Here is a 21880-nt window from a genome sequence, read left to right as displayed (position 1 = left end):
GTTGTGAAAAGAATGGACAGAAGATCATGATCTCATATCTTCATTAATTCCATGTAAATTATGCTCGATATTTCAACTGCCATTAACATATGTAAATATACAAGCATTGAACTCTATTGTCCTGGTTGACCGGCTAAAAAGAAGAGTTCAGAAGATCATGTACGGCGAATACAATTAGCAGACGCAAATCTTGCTCTTCCTTTGTTCTTTTATCCACAAATCAAACAACTTTAGTTTAGTAAATTATTAAGCATACAGAAATTCCAAAAGATTCTAAATAAAACATAATAAATAAATTAATTACATGTATCAAAAAGGTTTTCTGATTTTTGATCACTTGCGGAAGAAAGGAAATAAAAATGACGTCATTCCGAAGATCATAACCTTGGTAGGAAATCCGTGAGGAAAGTCAGCAGCACATGCAGGTAAAGGCATTGTCAACTAGATTTAATTGAAATAACTAAAGTTTGAATCAAATTACTGTCTTAAATTAAGCGAAACGTAAACTGTAAGGTATACACTAAGAAATAAAGCCGACAGTGAATCATATCACGTCACTAAAGTCTGGAAATGTGGAAAAATATTGTTCAATAGTTAACGTCTTCGCCGCCCATTGGCGCTAACTTGAAATCAGTCAGACTTTTATCGTGTTTGTTTATTCATTTTAAACAGTGACAGCTCTTCTGCATCTTCCAAGATGTTGGAGCTAGAAGACCTCCCTCGAATGCGAAGTCTTTCTCCGGGTTCTCCGGTTGAAATTACAGAAAACATCACTCGCAAGGTATGTGCACGGCAGAAGTGGTTCCATTATCAGTTTATTTTGTTGGTGAAAGCTTTCAACGTTTAGAACGTCACACAGTTAAATATGTTTGATGAATTTTGAATTATATTTTGGGTATTTTTGCATGATATGCCATTGTGTGCGTGTGTGCATCGATAACGTTTCTTTCTGTTTACTTGGTTTCGTCATCTGCTCTCCCATGATTCCATGCGCGAGGCATGTGGTGGGGGAAGAGGTAGTTGGGCGGGTTGCCTAACCAACTGTGCTGAGTCATAAAGCTAGTGAGCGTGCCGGGGTTGTTACCTGATGAAGGCGGGCTGCCTGTGGAAGAGGTTGTTGGTCGTAGGCAGTGTTGTTGTGGTTGTAATATTGGATTTATTATCGTGTGGTGTTATTGTTGAGCTGTGGCGAGTTTAATTTGTGTTGTATCCATCGCATGACAATGCGGCGTTTAGCAGGACCGTTCATATGTATTTCATCATCAAATCGTCTGCTGTCTTTATTGAAAGTTCTGGATGGCATACTCGAGTGACCGGGAGATGTTTTTCCTCAAGTGAAGCTGAGAAGTGAGTAGTTACTGGCCGTACTTTTGCTGCTGCATGGAAGAAACCATCGTACTATAGAGGTAAGATTTGTTGTACTTCATAACTTTGGAGCTACTTTTGCCTCGTGATTTCTAGACGTTAAGCGTCGAATATTAAAGTTTATTTCGTTTAAATGTAGTGTAGCCACCAACTTTATCTACACCTTCCCATATTTTTAACTAAAGATTATGTTTCATGCTCTATATTAGTCTTGAATGCTGTGTTCTCGTGATGGATTATTCCATTATCACCCGATGTTGCTTTGTTATTGTTTAGATAAACACAATTATAATACTAGGTTGTATGGGAGAGTAGTTACATTTTGAACTACTTTTTATGGGTTGCAATTTGCAAATATTATTCGATCAGAAAAAGTTACGCAGGTGAGCTTTTATTTTTGTTTACATTGTAGCGCTCTCAGTACGATTGCCGGTTCCGTCTTGGCGCTCCATCGTGTTCGTTATATTTTTAAGTAGGGATTTTTGTTTGCTGTGGCCCATGAAACATAATATTCACGTTATTATATGCTAACTTTACTCTTGTGATAATTTTTCCTCCCTGTTGATTTTTAATTACTGTCGTAGTCGATTGATCAATAGCTGTCATCTCCCGCTTTTGTTATTAACTATAGTTTAGTGTCAGGGAATGTAAATATTGAATTAGGTTCTTTATCTTAACTTAATATATGTGATTACCTTTGGCTAACTCTTAGTTCTTTATAAAATTCCAGGGTTTGATAATTCATAATGTGTTTTTCGAAAATGGTAATAATGCTGTTTTATCTAGAGCTTGAAATTAACGGTTGGTTTATTTTTCAGGTTTATCGCCTAGCAGTTATTGTGAGAACAGTGTCTACGTCGTTTGGTGTGTTGTGGTGGATGTTATAGTGAATCAGAGAAATAATTAAATCAGTATATTAGTCTGATAACTAGAACGTTGATGGTGTTTAAGGTATAGTTTTATATCATCGTTTAACCATCAACACTCGTAGTCAAGTTGTGTTGTATCTCTACAAGTATAGTGTTTACTTGTGCTTCATTCTGTGGATTCCACATTAGATTCTGCTTTGCAGATTTATCAAATTGTTAAAAGTGATGTGGCATTCGCCCCAGTAATACCTCAGCTATATTTTTAATTGAAGAGTATAGTTTAGGGTGTACTGTGGTCTCCGGGGCGCCACTAACTTAGAAGTCCCCGGGGTTGATGCTGTAATTCACCAGTTGGCAAAAGATACTTGTTACAATGATCTTTCCTAATCCCAAGAAGATAAGAGGAGAAGATGTTTTCCATCTTGTGTTGGCACTCTCCTTGCTTGGTGCTCAACATCCATTCCAGGGTGTCATGTATGCTGGTACGCTCAAAGATCCAGCCGTTCATTCATCCCTCCTGATAGGTGCTTACCAGTCGGAAGTGTTCCATGATCTCATCGCCCTAGGGCGTTACTCTCGCTCAAACTCACCCTGGTCCAGGAATTGCTGGGATCCCAGGAGTGATTACTCAAGAACTACTACCCCTGGAGGGAGGGGGGTGAGCAGTTGGCCATCTGAAGTCGAAGACTTGAGTAGTAACCGAGGAATGTACCACAATGGAAGGAATAGCCCCATGTCAGAATACGGTTGTGATAATTACGATTCTCCTCACGAGTATGCCTTGGGTGGCAGCGTGACTGCGTACCTCTTGGATGTGGAGACAAGTGTGAACAGTGAGGATGCGGGGGAAGGGGAAGGTGGTGGTGAAGCCACCGGTGGTGGTGCAGAAGCACTTAAGGTTGAGGAAGAACCTCTCGAGGACCTTCAGTTTGGGCCGCCAGCAAGGGAAGAGGAGGTTGAAGATGAGGGTTTTGATTCGTCGCCCCTGATCAAAGTGGAAGAGGAATTGGAGGAAGAGGTTGTGGTTAAGGAAGAAAGTGACGATGAGGCTGTCGGTTGGGACCTAGCGGGCCCCCACTGGGTTGTTGACGATCCCTCTGAACGGCTGGTGGACTGGGGGGACGTGATACTGAAGACCGAGATAGAGGATGAAGAGGAAGCTGTGCCATCCTTTGGAATGAATTTGTCCATTGACGAAGAGGATCATTCCTATCTGCCTGAGGATGATGTGCTGTCTCCAGATATGTACGCGGCCTCGCCCTCTTCGGAACTCAGTCGAGAGGTACAAATTAAACTTATCATTGACCAATCCATGTCTATTTTCAATATGTTATTCCTAATTTTCTTACATGAGGGCTAGTTTCCTCCTAAACACCTTACCTTAGTGTGATTTTAAGGTGTTATTATTAGGTGATGAAAGCGTTCATGGACACTTGCAGTTTTTGTGAATTGATCATTGAAAGATTTCGTTTGTGAATGTTTAACCTACGTTTCACTTATAAACTAAATTAATATGATGATAGGAAATCCAAATGTCATGTAAAGATGGAAGAAAAATATCGCCTTAGACAGGTTTATGAATATCCTAGGAAAACAAAAAAATGTATTTAATAAATATTTTCCTTTGATCTTTAATTGTCATTTGGTTTCATCTGTCTTTGGACTTAATAACTATAGCTAATTAGCAGCTCAACTTCATTAGTCTATGTATTGTCATAACATTCCTTGAAATGGATTTCAACTAAATTTTAATCTCTCTGATTCAACTTTGAAGAGAGAACCTACCATTTTGGTCATTTAGTGATTATCTGTCTTTTATTTAATGCTAATAGCTTTATACACATAGTTACAGTGGGTGCAGTGGTCCAAGAAGTACATAAGTAGTCTTGAAAACCCGAACAATTTAGTATATAAAATTGAAACATATTCGTTAATACAGGAAGCAAAAATATATTATAAATTGTTTATTATAGGTCAACAGAAGGATGCTAACTTCAAGATTATTCATATGAGGGGCTAAGTTAATGCATGTGGGTACTCATAAGAACTCTTGTAACCCATGTGGAGAAATCTCAAACACCCCTACAACATCACACATGGTTTTTGGGTCAAATGTTATCCATATTATTGTGATTTTTATTATATGTACTTATCTGACTCATATGTGCATAGCATTATGCCACCCAAGACATAATCAATGAAAAAGTGAATTATATTGGTTTAAACCATATTCTTATGCAGAATTATCCCTTGTATTATATTCCTTCGTCACGATGTGAGTCCTTGACATCTTTTGGCCAACCGCTTAATTCTCTTCCATTAGGGGTAATAATTCTAGTTATCACCTCCAGGGTGCTGGGGTCTCTTTATGAACTTAAAAAAAAATTCTTCAGGAAGTGAATATGATTTACCTCTAAATACCATTACATAACCATTCTTTCAGTATAGTGCAGTCGTGACTACCTGTTGACATCAATTATGGTCACACGTTATAGTGTTTATGGAGTTGCAAACTAGGCATGAAAATGGCCCTTCCAGTGTCTATCTTATATCTACTGTATCATTGAAAAGTCTTTCAGTGTTGAAACCTAATCTTCTTTATAATTCTCTCAAATTTAATGATTAGATTTGTAAAATTGGCAAACTCAAGATATTTTTTTGGATTTTAGTATACATTACCAATTTTTAGCATAGTTCAATTGAGTATTTCTGGTAGTCAGCATTATGCTTACTGTGTCCGAACTCATTTTACTTTATAGGTATGATATTATGTCCTGTAAAATTTATTACTAATCGCAAACTTCACCCATAATCAGTTTATTACCTACGTCTTGTGACAGTTTCTAATGAAAATCAATTGAATTGTTTAGGTTTAAAATGAATTCGGTTTTTGCAGTTTTATTTTAAAGTATCATTCTAACAGTTATCTTCCCTGAGATATTTTTTCTATTATTTTTCTTATTTTTTTCCACTTTTCTTATTCTTACTAGCCATGCAAGGCTAATTCCAATGCATGCATCAAATTAATGCAATATGTAATTGTTTTTCATTATATGCATTATGGCAATCATTTTCTTAGTTCTAGTGTAATGAATGATAACTCTCTTCATTCATTTTACCATAGGCTAATTTCTTCTTGCTCCTCTATGTCTTATTCATTTTAAAGTTATTGTAGGGTCGGTTATTAAATTATGTAATCAAATTTGGACATTGTTACACCTCTTCATGACAGTTTTCTCAGGGAAGTTATGATGATCAATTATGATGAAATACATAGTTGTACATGAGGTATGTTGTTGAATGGAATGAGCATTGATGATATAGTTTTCTACAAAAATGAAGTTACAATTGTCTAAAATACAAGAGTATCAATAGTTTTAGCTTATGCAAAAGAAATCCAAAGAAAAAAATTTCATACGCCTTGACCAGGATTCGAACTCGGATCCCCTGATTCCCGGTCAAGTGCTTTCGCTTAACTGTCTAAAGCGCTGATTTTTTTCTGTGGATTTTTCGCACAATTTGTGCATTGCGGGTGACTCATAAAGATATCACCATGGTATTCTTAAATTAAAAATTTTTTAGCTTAGTTTTATATGTTAGGATATTGAAATTGTAAGGTTTAATAGTTTGATCGTTTTTATGTCGGTTCTGTGTACACTGCGTTTTCTGAGGTATTTCCCTTTCATGTCATAGTAATCAAATATATCACCCTTACTCGGGGCTGTTTGCCTTTGGTGACTGTTTTACATAAGACTCTGAATGTTACCCATTGGTAAATAGATTCCATTGTTCATTTTGATGACCAAGATTTCACTCATGCATATTAATGCTTCCTATCACTGTCTTAATTCTTTCATGAGAAAAAGTGGTGTAGTTGGTTTGATGTTTGTCATTTCAATACTCTCAGTACCATATTCATAATGAGAATATCTCCACATGTGAATTTTTAAGCTTTTAACACCTCTCGATGTTCAAGTGTTGATCTTAGCGTCACTTTGCTCTTGTCATAGCGCAGTCTCATGTGGGCTAGGACTAATGAATAAAACTATAGTTTCTGTCATCAATCTAAATATAAAAATAGTTGTGCAGTTGATTGAGTAGTGCTTTGTATCATTCCTCTAATTTCTGGTAATAAAATGTACCTAAATATCTCATATAGCTAGACTGCATATTTGATTTGTGAGCATATAAACTCCTCGATATTTTTGTAATGGCTTAATGAGATAGTAAATCGTCCAATGATAAGGTACCCTGTTTAGTAAGTTACCTCTCTGTGAAGAAATTGTTTTTTGCATTCTATGGTTGTTTCTTTGTGTATTTTTATGCATACAGAATACTTTGAAAATCCCCTGTTTGGCAAGAGATATAAATTAAATTAGAACAGTGTAAATTTATTTAATTGATGGGGATGTTTTAATTTTTTTACCAGCCTCTTGCACAGTTTCCCATCTGAAAGATTATTCTTATAGGCTGGGTCATATATCTCTTTATGTACTGTGTCATTGATGTTTTAATTCAAATTTAGGGCAGGGAAAGTTCCTTTCCCTTGATTATCCTTTAGCACTCTCATAAACTTCTGAAATGAAAATTACACAGCAGGGATACATATTTGAGTCGTGTGAATCCAAGACCCTGTAGTCCAGTGGTTTTCTACTATTGTGCTGGTGGTCTCAAGGAGCCTCAGTAATATTTGGCTGGAAAATAAAATAGTAGCCTGTAATGAGGGGTTTTGAAATCAATGAGCATCAAATAACACGAGATGGATATCAGTCATAATCAAAGCTGTGCTGCTTATGTCATTAACGGTTGATTACAGTCGTAGCTCTTCCACGCTTAAATGCATTGGTGGTACGTTGATATTTTTGAATCTGCTAGTTTTACTTCATCAATTTTTTATTTCATTATGTGGAAGGTCATCTCGATATAAGAAAATTCATATCATCCTTCTAATGGGATGAACAAGACCGAGGAGTGGCTGAGAAGTGGGGTCACGCTCTGCATCAGCTCATAACATCATTTACCTATCTGTGAAAGGACTGTAAGGTCTACAAATTTTTCTTTTTTTTTTAGGAGTAGGTGACGAATTGAGGATCGGGAAAATAAGGGTCTTTTCATTTTCAGTACTTAAGCAAAATTGATCATTAAATATGTTTGGTGAACCTGCCCATCGGTTGCCGTTTCACTGGTGATACATTTCCAGTTAATAGACCAGTGGTGGATCCAGAGAGAGGCTAGACCCTTGTAGGGTATCCATTAGATAGAATGGTAATTTTGTTCAGTTGTCCAATATATACAGGATAGGAGAGCCCCCTAAATCCGAAAGTTCACGGATAACTCCGTGAACCGCGCCAACGCACCGATCCGATTATGCCGCTGCTAACCTTTTATAACAAGGAATAGAAACGTAATGCATTATAGAAACTTAGCAAAAATGTACACTAATGTTTTTTTTTTAACTTCATTCTTTGGAAAATTAGTTGTATAGTTACAAGCCTCGAAATTCTCAAAATTTTTGTACCTTCCCGGAGCCCTATTGCTGGGAGGTTACCGCCTAACATAGCCCCCGCCCCCTTGTCCCTATCCTGAGTCCTCCATTGATGGAGACAGAACTTAATATCTCTCCTGCCCTATTGAAAAAAAACTTCCCTCCTATTTTAGCAGTCTTCACATTCGCTACTGTAAACGGTTACATATTCTATAGAGGGCCGACCTTGTTGAGGTAATTGTACGTATTCACTCCCCTTCCGTGGGAGCCTTGAAGATTCTCCCAGCTCTAGTACTCATTGGCGCTCTTAAAATAAGTACAGCTGACCCCTTTCTCTAAAGTGAATCTCTCCTCGACCCCCTAGCACTATCCCTTTCTCTTCTAGTCTGAATGGAGACACCATATCGACATGATTGTTTCGGCGCCATTGTCTTTTTATTATTTCATTATTATTGGTGTCGGACGCATTCTGACTGTTTATTCCTGTATTGTTCTCATGTAGCTCCGCATTTCAGTTTTGTCCCGTCATTGGATTTCCCCGTGGCCGGAGACTCTATTATTTGATGAAATACTCGGCGCTCTCGCATGTGGTTTACATTTACGGAGTCCCTATTTTCGTTGTCGATCGGTTCGCAAAAGACACATTTCCTTGGAATTCGAAACTTGTCGCAGATGAAATATCTTGATGTTAAAATATTGGCTTTCTGCATAATTCACGTCTTCCTGTATTGACACTTTCAAGCCGTGTGACCCGTCCATTATTATTACTTTTCTTATTTGAATTTCGTATTTTGACTTCAATGTTGACGTTTATTTTTACAAAAAGTAGCAAATAATTTTTGCTATTTTAATGATGTACATACTTATCTTGATTTTCATTTTATCATGCGTGTTAGGTATTAGCGAATCTTGCCTTTTTTTATTTGAACGAGTTTTATATTCGTATTGCACTTAGCACTTCTTCGACGGAGAGACGAGCACTAGTTTTTTGGCGAGAAATGCAGCCTGGGAATACAACGCAGTCTGCTCCAACTAAAATTCTAACTTCGGTCTGCCACGCTGGTTTGCTGGATACGTGGGGCATTATCATTAAAAAGGTTACCAATACATGCGTGTTCATGTCTCCGACTTTAAGTTAGCCGCTAGCTTCACGGGGTATACATACATTTTTCCGTCTTTTGACCAAATTTGGGGTTAAATTCCACTTTCTCTCCTTACTCTTTGGCATTCCTCCGAGGTTTTCCCTTTCAATAACGTTCTGTTGGCATGATAATTGCCCTGTAGGGATGGGAACGAAGCGAGCGATGGATAACGGCCAGCAGAGGTGCGAATTTGAGCTTTTGAACGTGCAAAACCACAAATGATGCTGATAGGCAGCGATTTTTTCCTGTGACCCCTTTGTGGTTCCCAAGAAGTGGTCGGTGTGGGATCGAATAAATGCGGTTGTTAGAAAGCGTGATTCCCACCCGAAATGACCCGGGTTCGACTATGCGTTAGTTATAAAAAATTTCTAGCAAACATTTTTACTTATCCCTCATATTTAACTTCAACAAATAGCGTGTACTTAGTATGCTGGGTTTAATATCCCCCAGGGCAATTACCCTTGCTCTATATCGAACATTTCCTGATGTTCGGGTCTTTGAACTTGTCGAATGTGACTCATAGTTCCCTTCTGTTGCATTGTTTTCTCTTAATCCGTCATTGGCGTTGCCTTTCAGGTTTTACATGCATCATTGTCGGGGTCGTTGCATTTCAAAACCGGTCGTTCGAGTCATGACCCTTCGTTCCTATTGTATACCGTGACGAATATTGATTTCCCTTGCCCGTGCTTGTGGTCTATATATGTGGCCTTATAGGTACTCTTTAGGTAGAGTACTACTCTGTGATACTTCCCGCCTGTGGTTATTGCTTCGTTGATTCAGCTTTCTTGGAATTTTTTTTTCCTGTGAATATATTTTCTTCTTTTTAGAATAAATACAAATGTGGTTTCTTAGGATAATTTTTTAATTTTTTTGATATATTTTTTCAATTTTATTTCATGAAAGGGAGGCCTATTAGGTTACCAAAAAGCTTATGACAGGGGGTGAGAAGCCAAGGGGTATAAGTGATTTTTTTTCTAAACAGTGATAGGTACAGAAATTAATAGGTAGTAGAAATATACCAAAACTTTTTGGCCATGGGGCACAAGTGAGTCTCTGCACTGTGCTGACATCGAGTGGAAAATGAATGCCAATACTAAATATTTACAGTTGATCTCGTATGGTTTACTTACCTGATTTCTGTTCCTAACTCTGTTTAGAAGAAAAATCATTTGTATCCTTACGCTTATCACCTCCCTGTATATAAAAAAGTGCGAAATACGAAAGCCTAAATCGATGGAAGACGCGCAAAGCCAATTTGTATGAAAAAATTAAAGGATGAGAAAAGCATTGCGACAGTGGCTGGATACGAACCTGAAATTTCTGATCCGAAAATTCATCCTGTCGCTAGTATACCGGGGAAAAGACATTAGTTCCGTACTCCTTTTTACGTTATAAAGTTGTATCGAAAACTACCCTGAGGTTTTCAGTTAAGCCCTGTTTTGTTTTTATGTGAATTTTCTTATTGTGGTATTTCTTTACATTCAGTACCATCGATTTGAATCAGGTAATGCGTTTAGGTCAGCTTAAAAACGTATGAGTCAATTACTGTATTTCTTTTTAAATTAAGCCGCGTCGATTTTGGAATAAATGCCGTAAACCGCTTCAACGTATCTGGGATTTACATTACTGTGACCTGTCATTTTGAGCACTTGCGTGCTGATCTACGCTACTGGTCAGTGGTTTATCCGAAGATTTTTCCTATTTTCATTTCCAAACCCAAACGCAACAGTTTAGGTCCTGAGCATGTAAAGATGTTTAAAAAAACAACTTGAAAGCCTATAAAAATTATTTTTATTTTATAAAAATATTAAAATGTGTATGAAAATCTAAAAAGCATTCGATTGTAAGTTTGTACGTTCCCAGAGTAAACTTGAATAATTACTTCGATTAATTGCAGGAATTTGAAAATACATTTGGATCCGAAAATATCCGATCCGAAAGATCCGGCTCCGAAAATTAAGGATCCGATCCGAATCCGGATCCGAAAAAAATCCTGGATCCGTACATCCCTAGATCCAATATTATATTCTAAATCATCTATAATCCAATCGCTATTTGCATTAATATTTGCAAGTATAAGTGTTTACTAGGCGTTTGCTTTTTTCCAGCATCGTCCTTGCGTGTCTCATGTCATTGACCTTACGGTTCTCATCTTCATCGAGCCTTGACGCGATGGAATGCTTGGAATTGCGCGTACATAATTGTGATCTTTCGAGGAAATCGCCCCTAATTTCCCTCGTTGAGTTTTTTTCTGTCCCACGCATTTATGTGGAGCTTCTTTAGTTTTTTTCGCAACGATTCCATTCGATGAACCATAATTGTAAATATTATTTGGCAAATACTTTTTAAATTGAAACTGGTTGATATTAAGGTTAGTTTAGGTTTATTTTTTAAATAACTGTTAATAGAGATATAGGAATCGGCTTTATTAGTTCTTCATAGTATCAATGTTTATGTTGATGTTGTATTCTACATTTTTTTCCAAGCGGAATGAATCAATGCCATAAGAGCTCAAAGGAAATTGTGGGCATAAAAATGCTATTTCAAAGAGAATAACAATCTGAGAATTCTTTTTTGGACGGCAGTATGCAGAGAGAGACATTATCCAAAGATTGGTTTCCCTCAGACCTCCATTCTTTTTTCCAATCAGATAATCTTTTCCCATTGACGTGTATCCCGTCCCTCTTTACCTTTAGCAATGTTTTATCGGATTCATTTTATTAATGTTTATGGTGTAACTCGTCTCTTAGACGGTTTTCTTCATTTTCCACTATGTTTCATATTGTTGATTTTGTTGTTCCGTCTTAATTTGAAGATATTTCTTCGAATTCTTTCCCCCAGTCTTCTTATCACTACCATGTTGTTCACTCGGTCGATCCTTTCATTTTTGCCCGTATTTAATCGTACCTAATTTTTTAGCCGTTTGGGGGATCGGGTTGGTGTGGTGGCTAGAGTGGCTTCCCACCCGGTGGGCTCGGGTTCAAATCCCGGCGGCGGCAGAGAATTTTCATAGACTGCCCGATCCCTGCTTGAATGATGTGTGGAGGACATTTCAAGCGCAGCATTTCGTCTGTCGGATGGGACGTTATGGCGTGGTCCCCTTGGCGCCTTTCGTTAAGAGCAGGCTAATGCCGACGCCGGGTTTCTCTCCACTCTTCCTTACATACCCTTCCCTCATGGCGCAAATGAACTCTGCTGTCGCTCGCCTCCTCCAATGCCATACCATAAGAAGCTCCGAATGGAAACAAAAAAATCAACCTTGTCACTGGCTACGCTGTAAGCGCCGCCTGGAACCCACCTCTACGAAAAATCAAGGAATACCATACCTACCATTTTTAGCCGTTTATTTTTCTTTTGCTGTTATCGTCCAAGCCTCACTTTCATTTGCTGATGATGTTCCTATGAAATTTTTCAATACTTATAAACTTCAATTTTCTCCTTCCAGTAGATCCTATGTAGAATTTTCTCTTCGTTTGGGTTAGTATGTTTTCTTTCCCATTTCTTTCATCACTCGCTGTCCCACTTCTTAGATTATAAAATTCTTTCAACTCTTCAATTTTTTCTATCCTTGTTTGGATTTACTGTTTGCCTCTTCTCATATTATACATGCTACTGACCCCTTTAAGTTTTTTTGCTATTGATAATCAATTAATTCCAGCTGATATTACGTTTCATATTTGCTATGACCTTTCAATTCTTCTGTCTTTCTCACGATTGCTATCTCTTAGGTAAATAAAAGTATGCGACATTTTTCCCTGTGAATATTCACATCACCTATTTTCGATCTCAATGATGGAGTTTGATCTAGAGATATTTTGCCTTTTACTGAGACTGACGTTAACTTGGCGTGGCGGTAAAGCTCGTCAAAGCTCTCCCACGGTGTCTAGTATCGGAAAACAGGGGTAATGTAAGACATTATTTTGATTAAAAATATCTGGGGAATTTCACTGTCTGAAAGGTATCTAATTGACTGTGGAACTTGTTTGTGGTGTCAATACATGAAACAGCTGCGGAAACAATATTTATTTTTCGCTTATTCGTTACGTCAAATTCCCTTTTTTCTATCGCATTTTGTTTTTGTTTGTTTTCACCGTATACAGGTGCAATGTTTTTTGTATAAGTTCATTATTTTCTCATTTGTTATCGTCTGTTAATTTATGGCGTACCATGTGACTTTATCGGCAAGTTGTGATACCAAATTTCCCTTGCGTTTTCTCAGTTTTGTAGCATTTTTTTATTACTAGGAGCACAGTGTATTTTTTCTGATATCGGCAATTTTTCTATTACTAGACCCTGACAGTTACCCTGGAAAAAATTTCCTTAATTTATTTATTGTTTTGTATCCTGTTACATCAAGGCTATTTTAACGTTTTATATTATGCTTTTTTTGTTTTCCTCCAAATGTGCACGTTAAAATTTTAATCCATAATTTTAATCGCTCAAAAGATTTTCCAATCATTGTCTTGTTAATCTTATCGTCTTGTAAATAGCGAGGCATAAATCAGCGTTTCTTTGGGAATATTGAAAAAAAATCCTTTAATCGACCCTTGACGTCTATTCTGGAATAAATTTGCCATCATTTTTTTCAAAGATGTGTATCCTTTTATATCAATGAGATTGCTTCGGCTTGTTCACATTGCTTGTTGTAGAAGGAACCATTTTGTACCTTGAAGATGACGTAGTAACATCGAAACATAGGTTGAAATAAAATTTTATAACCGTGTAAGATTTAGTTTTAATTTCAGTATGGAAAAATTCCATTCCATCACGCTTGGATTTTCAGATTTTTCTTCCTTGGGAAAATTGTAGGATTTTTTGGATTTGGCGGAATTTTCAAATACCCAGCCGTCGGACATCTTATCGCCGCTATCTCGTTGTGCTCCTCCGCGGTCAACGGCTCGGCCGATGCGAGCAGAAATCACGAGTTTTTGCCGCCTCCAAGCCCTCCCATCATCCACCTGGCTCCTCTTAGCGTGTCACCCGAGTTAAGTCGGCGAGCTCTGTTTGCGAGCGAGCGCGCGCCAAGCTAGGAGCGCCCTCTGCCGGCGGAAATCTCGCGAATCGATCTCGAGGAAACTCTGGGGTCAACGTCTCTGTTGACATCCTCTCTCGCGCCTCTTCGTTTTCGCTTCGTTGGCGATATTAATAGGACTCTCGGTGCCCACTCTGAGAGTCAATGGATGCTTGAGAAAATTCTAAAAAGTTTCCTCGCAGTATCGTTAACCAACATTACACGTAATATTACTGAATTCCGTTTTACACGTGCTTAATATTTGCACAATCTAAAGTATGTTCGAACCTACATTTCGAATTTCATCGTGTGAAGCGTGAGAAAATTCTAAAGAGTTTCCTCGCAGTATCGTCAACCAACATTTCACGTAATATTACTGAATTCCGTTTTACACGTGGTTAATATTTGCACAATCTAAAGTATGTTCGAACCTACATTTCGAATTTCATCGTGTGAAGCTTGAGAAAATTCTAAAAAGTTTCCTCGCAGTATCGTCAACCAATATCTCACGTAATATTACTAAATTCTGTTTTAACACGTGCTTAATAATTGCACAATCTGAAGTATGTTCGAACCTGCATGTCGAATTTCATCGTGTGTAACTTCAAATTGCGTGAAACCATGAGGAAAGTGCGTGAACGCAGGTTGAAAAATAATCCCCTCACCGGTAAAGGGTTTTTCATCCGATCTAGTGGTATTAAAATATATTGAAAATTTAAACTCTTGCAATTTTCCATAAATAATTTAATTTTCTTTGCACGACTGGTTTCATTACATTTGATTCAATAATTACTGATTTATATGAATTTTGACCTGACGATGCCACACAATGTATGGAATCCGGTCGTGTAAAGATAATTGAAGTGCAGAAAAGTTTCTCGGGTTTTCTATCGGTTGAAGTTCTCCATGTCTCCCGACGTTTCGAGCAGCGACTTGCTGTTCATCCTCAGGGGAAACGTCGGGAGACATGTGGAAACACATCAACCGGTGGAAAACACGAGAAATGTTTTTGCACCTGATACGCTGGGAAAACCTAAGATCAAACATTATTGAAGTATTTACGGAAATTTTTTATTAGCATTAGTTTACAACAGGGTTGATTGATTTAAATCACTTCGATTTAAATCATGATTTAAATCACGATTTAAATCACTCGATTTTTATTTTAAAAAATCAGGTGATTTAAATCATAATGTGATCTATACGTTTGATTTTTAAAGAGTCAAGAAAAGGAAGCTGTACGTGTATAATTTTGATTTTTATGTTTTAATTCATACAATGATTTGACAATTATCAGCACAGTGGTAGCTGTTAAATACAGTGAGTCCTCGTTTAACGTCACTTATCGTTCCTGAAAAATGTGACGATAAACGAAATGACATTAATCGAAACATAATATCCCATAAGAAACAATGTAAAAAGTGAATGTTTGCTCCTAGACCTCACAATTAATACGCGAAAAAATGTAAGCGTATCATATCTGGGGAATTTTTTACAATGGGAATGCCAAGCTATGGCATATATACGAGTTCCTGTCTTCATTGACGACAATATCAGCAGTGACGTAAATCCTTCTCCATTTTTGTATCTCCCCGCATTTGCTCTTCGGCTTCGTTATGGTGGTCGCCCGAGCGAGCGTCGCCTGGGCATCATCAACGCTGAAACATCGTCGCAGTTACAGGAACCAAAATTATAGTGAACACGGCGAAAAAAGTGGCAACAAAAACTCCAAGTTACACACGGAAAAATTCCTTGAAATGACTTTTTAGGTTCCTGAAAACCATTATGTCAAGTAAAACCTTGCGCACCTACCTAAGAATTCATTTTGCAGAAAATTTTGCTAAAACCGTAATCGCAATTAACAATAAACGCACCGTTTTCCACTTCGTTTAGACTGACTGTATTACCGCCCACAAAACGAACAGCCTGCTACGTCCGCCGCTTCGCGTTTTTTCTCGCGCGAAATTTGAAAGCCTTGACGTTATCGCGAAGCGAAGGTGCGATAAACCAATGACGGTCTCAAAATTTTCGTGACGTTATCGCGAAATGACGTTAAACGGGGTGACGTAGAACGAGGACTCACTGTATAAATGATACTGTAGGAATGCATGTAACATGAAAATTTTTAAAAATCTTACATTTCAGTTTTTTAATAGAAAATACAATTAGCGCAAAGAAAATCATCAGTAAAATTGACAGATAATAAATTGAGCCACATTTTATTCTAAGAAAAATTCCATGACCTGCGTCAATTTTTAATGAGAGTGAGTGTAAGTGAGTAGTCGGTCTGTCAGCCCAAAGTAAATGTGGGATCAAGGAAAAAATTGTTTTTTCTTCTAATTACAAGGGGAAGGCAGTGCACTATGTCACATAAATGAAGGCACAATAAAGGAAAAAGACAACATTCGACAATTAGATTAAACAAAAATTTTACAACGAAGTTGCATATTTTACAGCATGAAGAGCAAATATAAGTTGTCATGCACTATAATGATTTAGCCAATTACAGACAAAGTGAGTGATATAGGATATTAATAAATACCTCATGTCACTCACTAATCATGGTTAACAAGTGTTTTTATATTGGGAAGTTCGTATATACAAAGAGAAAACCATGTACTTATCATATAGTATTCCTATCAACACTGTGCAATGAGGACACCTACATTGGATGGCTATCATTTAAATGCTTCTATAAGACAACTAACGTTGCAGCTTTATTGTGTCCTAATTTATTCTGCAATTTTGAATGAACTAAGTTAAAAGTGGATAAGACTTTCACCTCCAGCTGATGATGCTGGGAAAATGAAAAGCTGTTCAATTATTCTAACGATAGAATTTCCTTGGTGCTTATCTGGTTTAGAGTATGTTGCCTCTTATTGTTTCTGCAAACGATCATTCTCCAATATGCTGCCCAAAAAATTAGTTTTGCAAATAACTGAATTTTTGGTGAATGGAGAATCATGAAGATACTGTTACATTTTGTATTTTTGGGTATTGGAGGGGTGAAGACTTCATATTGCATCACATAGCTAGTTGGGGCCAGAGATCACCTTACTTCGTCTCCCTCTTGATTTCTTAACTGCTGAGATCACATTATCTATACATTGTACTGCTTTAGCATTGCCATTTCAACCCATACTACTGGTTCATGGCTCACAGTCGAAGGCTTTGGTTAGAATACTAGTGTATCCATTGAAAAAAAATTGTTTTCTGATTTAACTTCTAAGCGTAGGCACCGTACAAAGTTGCAATAACAGAATTTTTCTAAACTTAATATGCTTTAGAACCGCGTCATATGTATAGCACATTTGATACTTCCAATGACAATTTTGTACTATGCTGGCCTAATTTGTAATTTGATACCATTTGCATTTCCATAGTTCTCTCCCCTGATTGACTAAATGTTGTATCAAGTTTAGAGTCTGTTGCCTCTTATTGTTTTAGCAAACGATCATTCTCCATTATGCTGCCCAAATAGTTAGTTTTGTAATTAACTGAATCTTAGATGGATGTAGAATCATAAAATCTCATTTAAATCAAAAAAAATCCGATTTAAATCAATAAAATCCGATTTAAATCAAATAAATCAGCAAAAATGATTTTTTTGAAAAAAATCATGATTTTTATCAACCCTGGTTTACAATAAGCCTCTGATCTAATTTTTAATTATCACACGCCCGCTGGTAGGTATATAATGCCGACGCCGAAAAAGGACGCAGCTTCATGATGCGTAATTTCATACGCCATGTGAAACAGACTTGCTTATTTTTTCACAATTGTACCATCAGTGTATACTTAGACAGTTGTATTTCCATGTTTGGGTGTTTTTGTATATTTTATTGAAGTTTTGTTTCTTTTCTCTCGATAACATTTTGGGACTTCGATTGAGAATTCTTTTAAATTACCTTCCATCGTCAACCGTACTTTAACGTAATACCTCTTGCGTCGGTCCTCATTGTGAAAGACCACCATCATAGCAATACGTTCGCTTTATCATAGGTTACATTATCAGTTTTTGTGATTGCGTACGCTCAACTTGCCCTTTGTTTTTTCTTCCCAACCCTTTGCAACTCGGAAAGTCTTTGATTTCTCCAAAGAATTCTTTGAAATTTCTTTCCACCATCTGCTAAATTCAATGTAATATATGTTACGTCAGTCATCATCATATTTGACGACAACATTTTGTTTGAAGGGTGACCCGCCTGAGGAAAATATATTGCTCGGATTTAAATATCGTGTTTGCATCTATTTCTCTCGTTGAGTGATATTAAATCATTAAAAAATGCGTTTCTGTTTTACGTCGCCGAATTAATCATGAATAACTGTCGGCTGCTTCAACTTATTTTGTCTCTTATTGCCCTTTGAATTTTTATTTTTTTGCATAGGCTGAAAACGGATACATTTTTTAAATGTCTTGGCTCTGCTGGTACACACTGAATTTGTAAAATTAATAGTAAAGATTTGCCTGGCAATTAAAAAGCTGGGGTTATTTTATGTCCATAACTATGTCCATATCCAATTATGTCTGAGGAAGAAAAAGGGATTATGATATAGTTTTTTGTATAAGTGATTAAATGTGATTACCGGCGTGATTATTTTCGCTGTTGGAGAGACAGTAATTTATCTCTGCTTAAGAAGATAATATCAATCAACTCAATGAGGCTAATAATGAATGCCTACTGATAGCAGAACTGGCATTGGTCCTAGAAAAATCAGGCGTTAGTAGCGTTGTCGGTATCTACAGCAACATAACATTCTGTGGGCTACCTGAAGATGGTTCGGCAAGAATCGAATTTATTTACCTAATACCGCATGCGATAATAATGTAGAGAAGAAGCAAATGAGGTCCTCTTGCACTTCCTTGAAGTGTACCTTATAATTTTTATTACAGTATTCCAGATAACGTCATCTAAAACAACCTCTGCGTTTTAGTAATCTGTGATCCAGCCTGTTTTGTGGGCGTCATGCGTTCTTATCTTTCTATCTCACGCTACCACCGTGTTTTACCCCAAAACTCGCAATGGGAAAGGTCTGTTGGAATTAGGAACAAAAGAGGTCCCCTAGCACTCCCTTGTAGTATACTTAATAGTTTTTCTTAAAGTATCCCAGGTAAGACATCTTTAACAACCTCTGCGTTCGAGTAATCTGTGATTCAGCCTGTTCTGTGGGTATCATGTGTTCCTATCTTTCTCTCTCACTCTACCACGGATACTTTTTTTCTGATGTTTTCCGCCGCGGCTGCTGAGCTCTCTCACGTCAGCTTCTGCGGGGTTGAGTGTCCCCGTAGCCTAGATATTGCGCGCGTACGGCCCGCTCTTTTCCCCACGAGCAGTGCCTGCTCTCTTCGCGGGACTAACGTAAGGTCGCCTGGGAGCCCGAACACGCCTTTTATGCCTTGTTTCTACTGCGTGAGGTGTACAGTGGTTAGAAGATTATGGGTAACCCGACTAGCATGCCGAGTGATCCAAAATGGGGTCGTTAACTCAAATCCGAAATCGCAATCCATTTAAATAATTTGGGGGTTGGAAGTGAAAGATAAGTTAAGGCGAAAAATGCTCCTAAATCAGCCATTCTCTCGTAAGCTTCAAATACGGTGACGCGAAAGTTGCCGCCCATGTTTCATGAGTTGGTGACGTCAGTAACGTTCGGGTCCATTTATTCACTGAGGGGAAACCTATCGTTGTGAGAAGGAACCGTTCAAAAGAGTGTGGGTTCTTAGTGGGTGCGTTATAATGTCACTCTGGGAAAATGTTCTCCGCTACAAAGATTAAATGTATGCTACTTATTTTGGGTATGTGGCCCAATGTGTCTTGATACAGGATAGAAAGTTTGACTTTTATGTGAAAGAGAGCTGCCTATTGAAGTACTGGCGAATGTAAGTTTTTCTTTGGGCTAGCATCCCACTTGTGAATACCTATCGAGGTAGATGGGAATGAATGAATTTGAAAGCAAGCGCTATCGCTAGAGTCAACGTGCTTGATCGTACTTGACCGGGAATGTTGAGAGAAGTTTGGGATCCCGTGTTCTAAGATGTAATCGCATGCGCGGAGTACGAAAAATTTTCTTGTTTATTTTTTATTGATGATTCTGGCCGCGGTTTAAGTTGCCTTTGTTCCTGAAAAATATTGCGCTCTTCATCGATAACTAGCGTTAAATAACCGTTTTGCATGTTATGCTGCATGGTGTGGCGGAAGTGCATTGCAATATTTCCACTGAATTTATTAGAACACCACGCGTTTTGTTGTTACAACAACATTGTGAATAATTGCCATGGGGATTAAAGAACCTGGATAGCGTAGTGGTGTGCGCAGTGGCCCGGAAAGCCAAAGGTCCGTGGTCCGATTCCCGGTCCTGGGGAATTTTTTCTTATGGCAATTCTTGTATATATTTCACCGCCTTTCACGCGGCAGGGTTAGAAATATTACGACATTATCAATCGTTTGGCACTTGATAATGCTTTAGAAACAACCACGCGTCATGCTCGCATAGTCCCTGTGAAAATATTGCTGTTTCATTAAACTCCTTCCCTTTCAATTTATTTTCGGAATATCTTGTTACTATCCTCTATTTTAAGTCGGTCTCGGTAGCGGCGGGGATAAGTCTTCCCCTACCTTACCGACGGTCGCGGGTTCGAGTCCCGCCTGGATGGGATGCCCCTTATCATGCCTGTTATCGTCCGTTGTTGATTGTTTAAAATCCCGATGTAAAGGCCTCATTGTTTTCAACAGCACGTTTTCGGGGGTAGTTGAGATAAATAAAAAAAATTGGTTCTGTGGTTCTTTTTAAATGGAATGGTGTGTAATTAAATTTTGTATTTTCTAATCAACGTAGAATGGTGTAGTGAAAAAAGTGATAATTAAACTATGAGTACACAGCTATTGCTGCTCGTATAAAATCATTTTGTTCCTTCCAATGCATCATATTTCATGGAATATGAGTTCTTTATGTACATTATTGAAGTTTTAACATTTTTAAACTTTCAAAATATCTGTGTTGTACCAGTAAATAGTGCTAAAATTGTCATAATCTGATAATGAGCTACTCTCATAATTGCGCGATTTGGCATCGAATGTTCATGACGAGCTAAACTTGTAATTTTAGCGCAGGGGGTTAACTCACATTATCTATAATTGACCGTGATGAAAATGGGTAGCCCCCTCTGCTATGCCGCTTCGGGAGAAATGTCTCATAGAGCGCACACTCGGCCTTCCTAGCATAGCGGGCGTCTTTTAGAAAGAGTGCGGAGTTGTCACCGTCGTCTAATTATGGTCAGCGACCTCCTTCGAGTCCGTATCGGTTCCCTTCCCCCTCCGCTCAACCAATACCCGATCCGCAATGGTAACGCGGTGTGTGAGCTTTCGGTTTCTGTGAGAGGACTCGCGATTCGCTGTTGGTAGCCGAGACCGTCTTGAGATGTGCGACTCTAGTTTGCAGAAGCAGCCTTCAATCATTTGTTATATTGTTATGTTTGGAAAGTATTGGATCAATTTTTAGCAAAGGTGACTACCTCAATTAATGCATGTTTTTCAAAATTTCTCCTCTTTATGCAAGGAGAAATTTGGCACACGTTGATTTTCTCTGAACTATTTTGACTGTGGCAGTTGACTGTACCTGTTCCTTAAGCTTAAAACCTTGCGCTGAAATGATGAGGCTATCTCGTCATTAACTTCTGATGCCAAATCGCACAATGACGAGTGTATCTCGTCATCAGACTTTAGCAATTTAGGACTATTTAGGGCAACGAATAGATATTTTGAAAAATTTAACAATGTTAAAAACATCCATAGTATACATTAAGAACTAATATTTCATGAAATATTATGCATTGGAAGGAATAAAATGGTTTTATACGAGTAGCAATGGCTGTGTTCTCGAGGTCCTTGAGGGAAGAGGATTCGTTGGCGAACAAAATGAAATAATAACCATTTTTTATTTCAGTGTTCCAGGTTGATTACAAACTACGAAATATTATTTCATTAGCTACCACTCCATTTAAAAAGAACCA

The 21880-nt window shown here is 37.8% G+C and overlaps 1 protein-coding gene across 3 annotated transcripts in view; it reads left to right on the top strand.

Annotated features, from left to right (window-relative positions):
- The first annotated feature begins 353 nt into the window (after positions 1-353).
- Positions 354-21880, top strand: part of LOC124164198 (segmentation protein cap'n'collar) — a 458815-nt gene continuing 437288 nt past the window's right edge. Inside the window, exons 1-2 of one of the 3 annotated variants that reach the window (XM_046541418.1) lie at positions 354-425; positions 673-781. In XM_046541418.1, the coding sequence (XP_046397374.1) occupies positions 698-781 (84 nt within the window). In that variant the 5' untranslated portion in view covers positions 354-425; positions 673-697. Of the gene's footprint in view, positions 426-672; positions 782-1013; positions 1407-2183; positions 3517-21880 lie in introns of those variants that run through there. The other 2 variants (XM_046541417.1, XM_046541416.1) reach the window with 2 other exon arrangements.

This window comes from Ischnura elegans, chromosome 8 (genome assembly GCF_921293095.1).
Source record: "Ischnura elegans chromosome 8, ioIscEleg1.1, whole genome shotgun sequence".
Lineage (NCBI taxonomy): Eukaryota > Metazoa > Arthropoda > Insecta > Odonata > Coenagrionidae > Ischnura > Ischnura elegans.
Note: the sequence above shows the minus strand (reverse complement) of the source record. Positions and strands in the feature narration are given on the sequence as shown.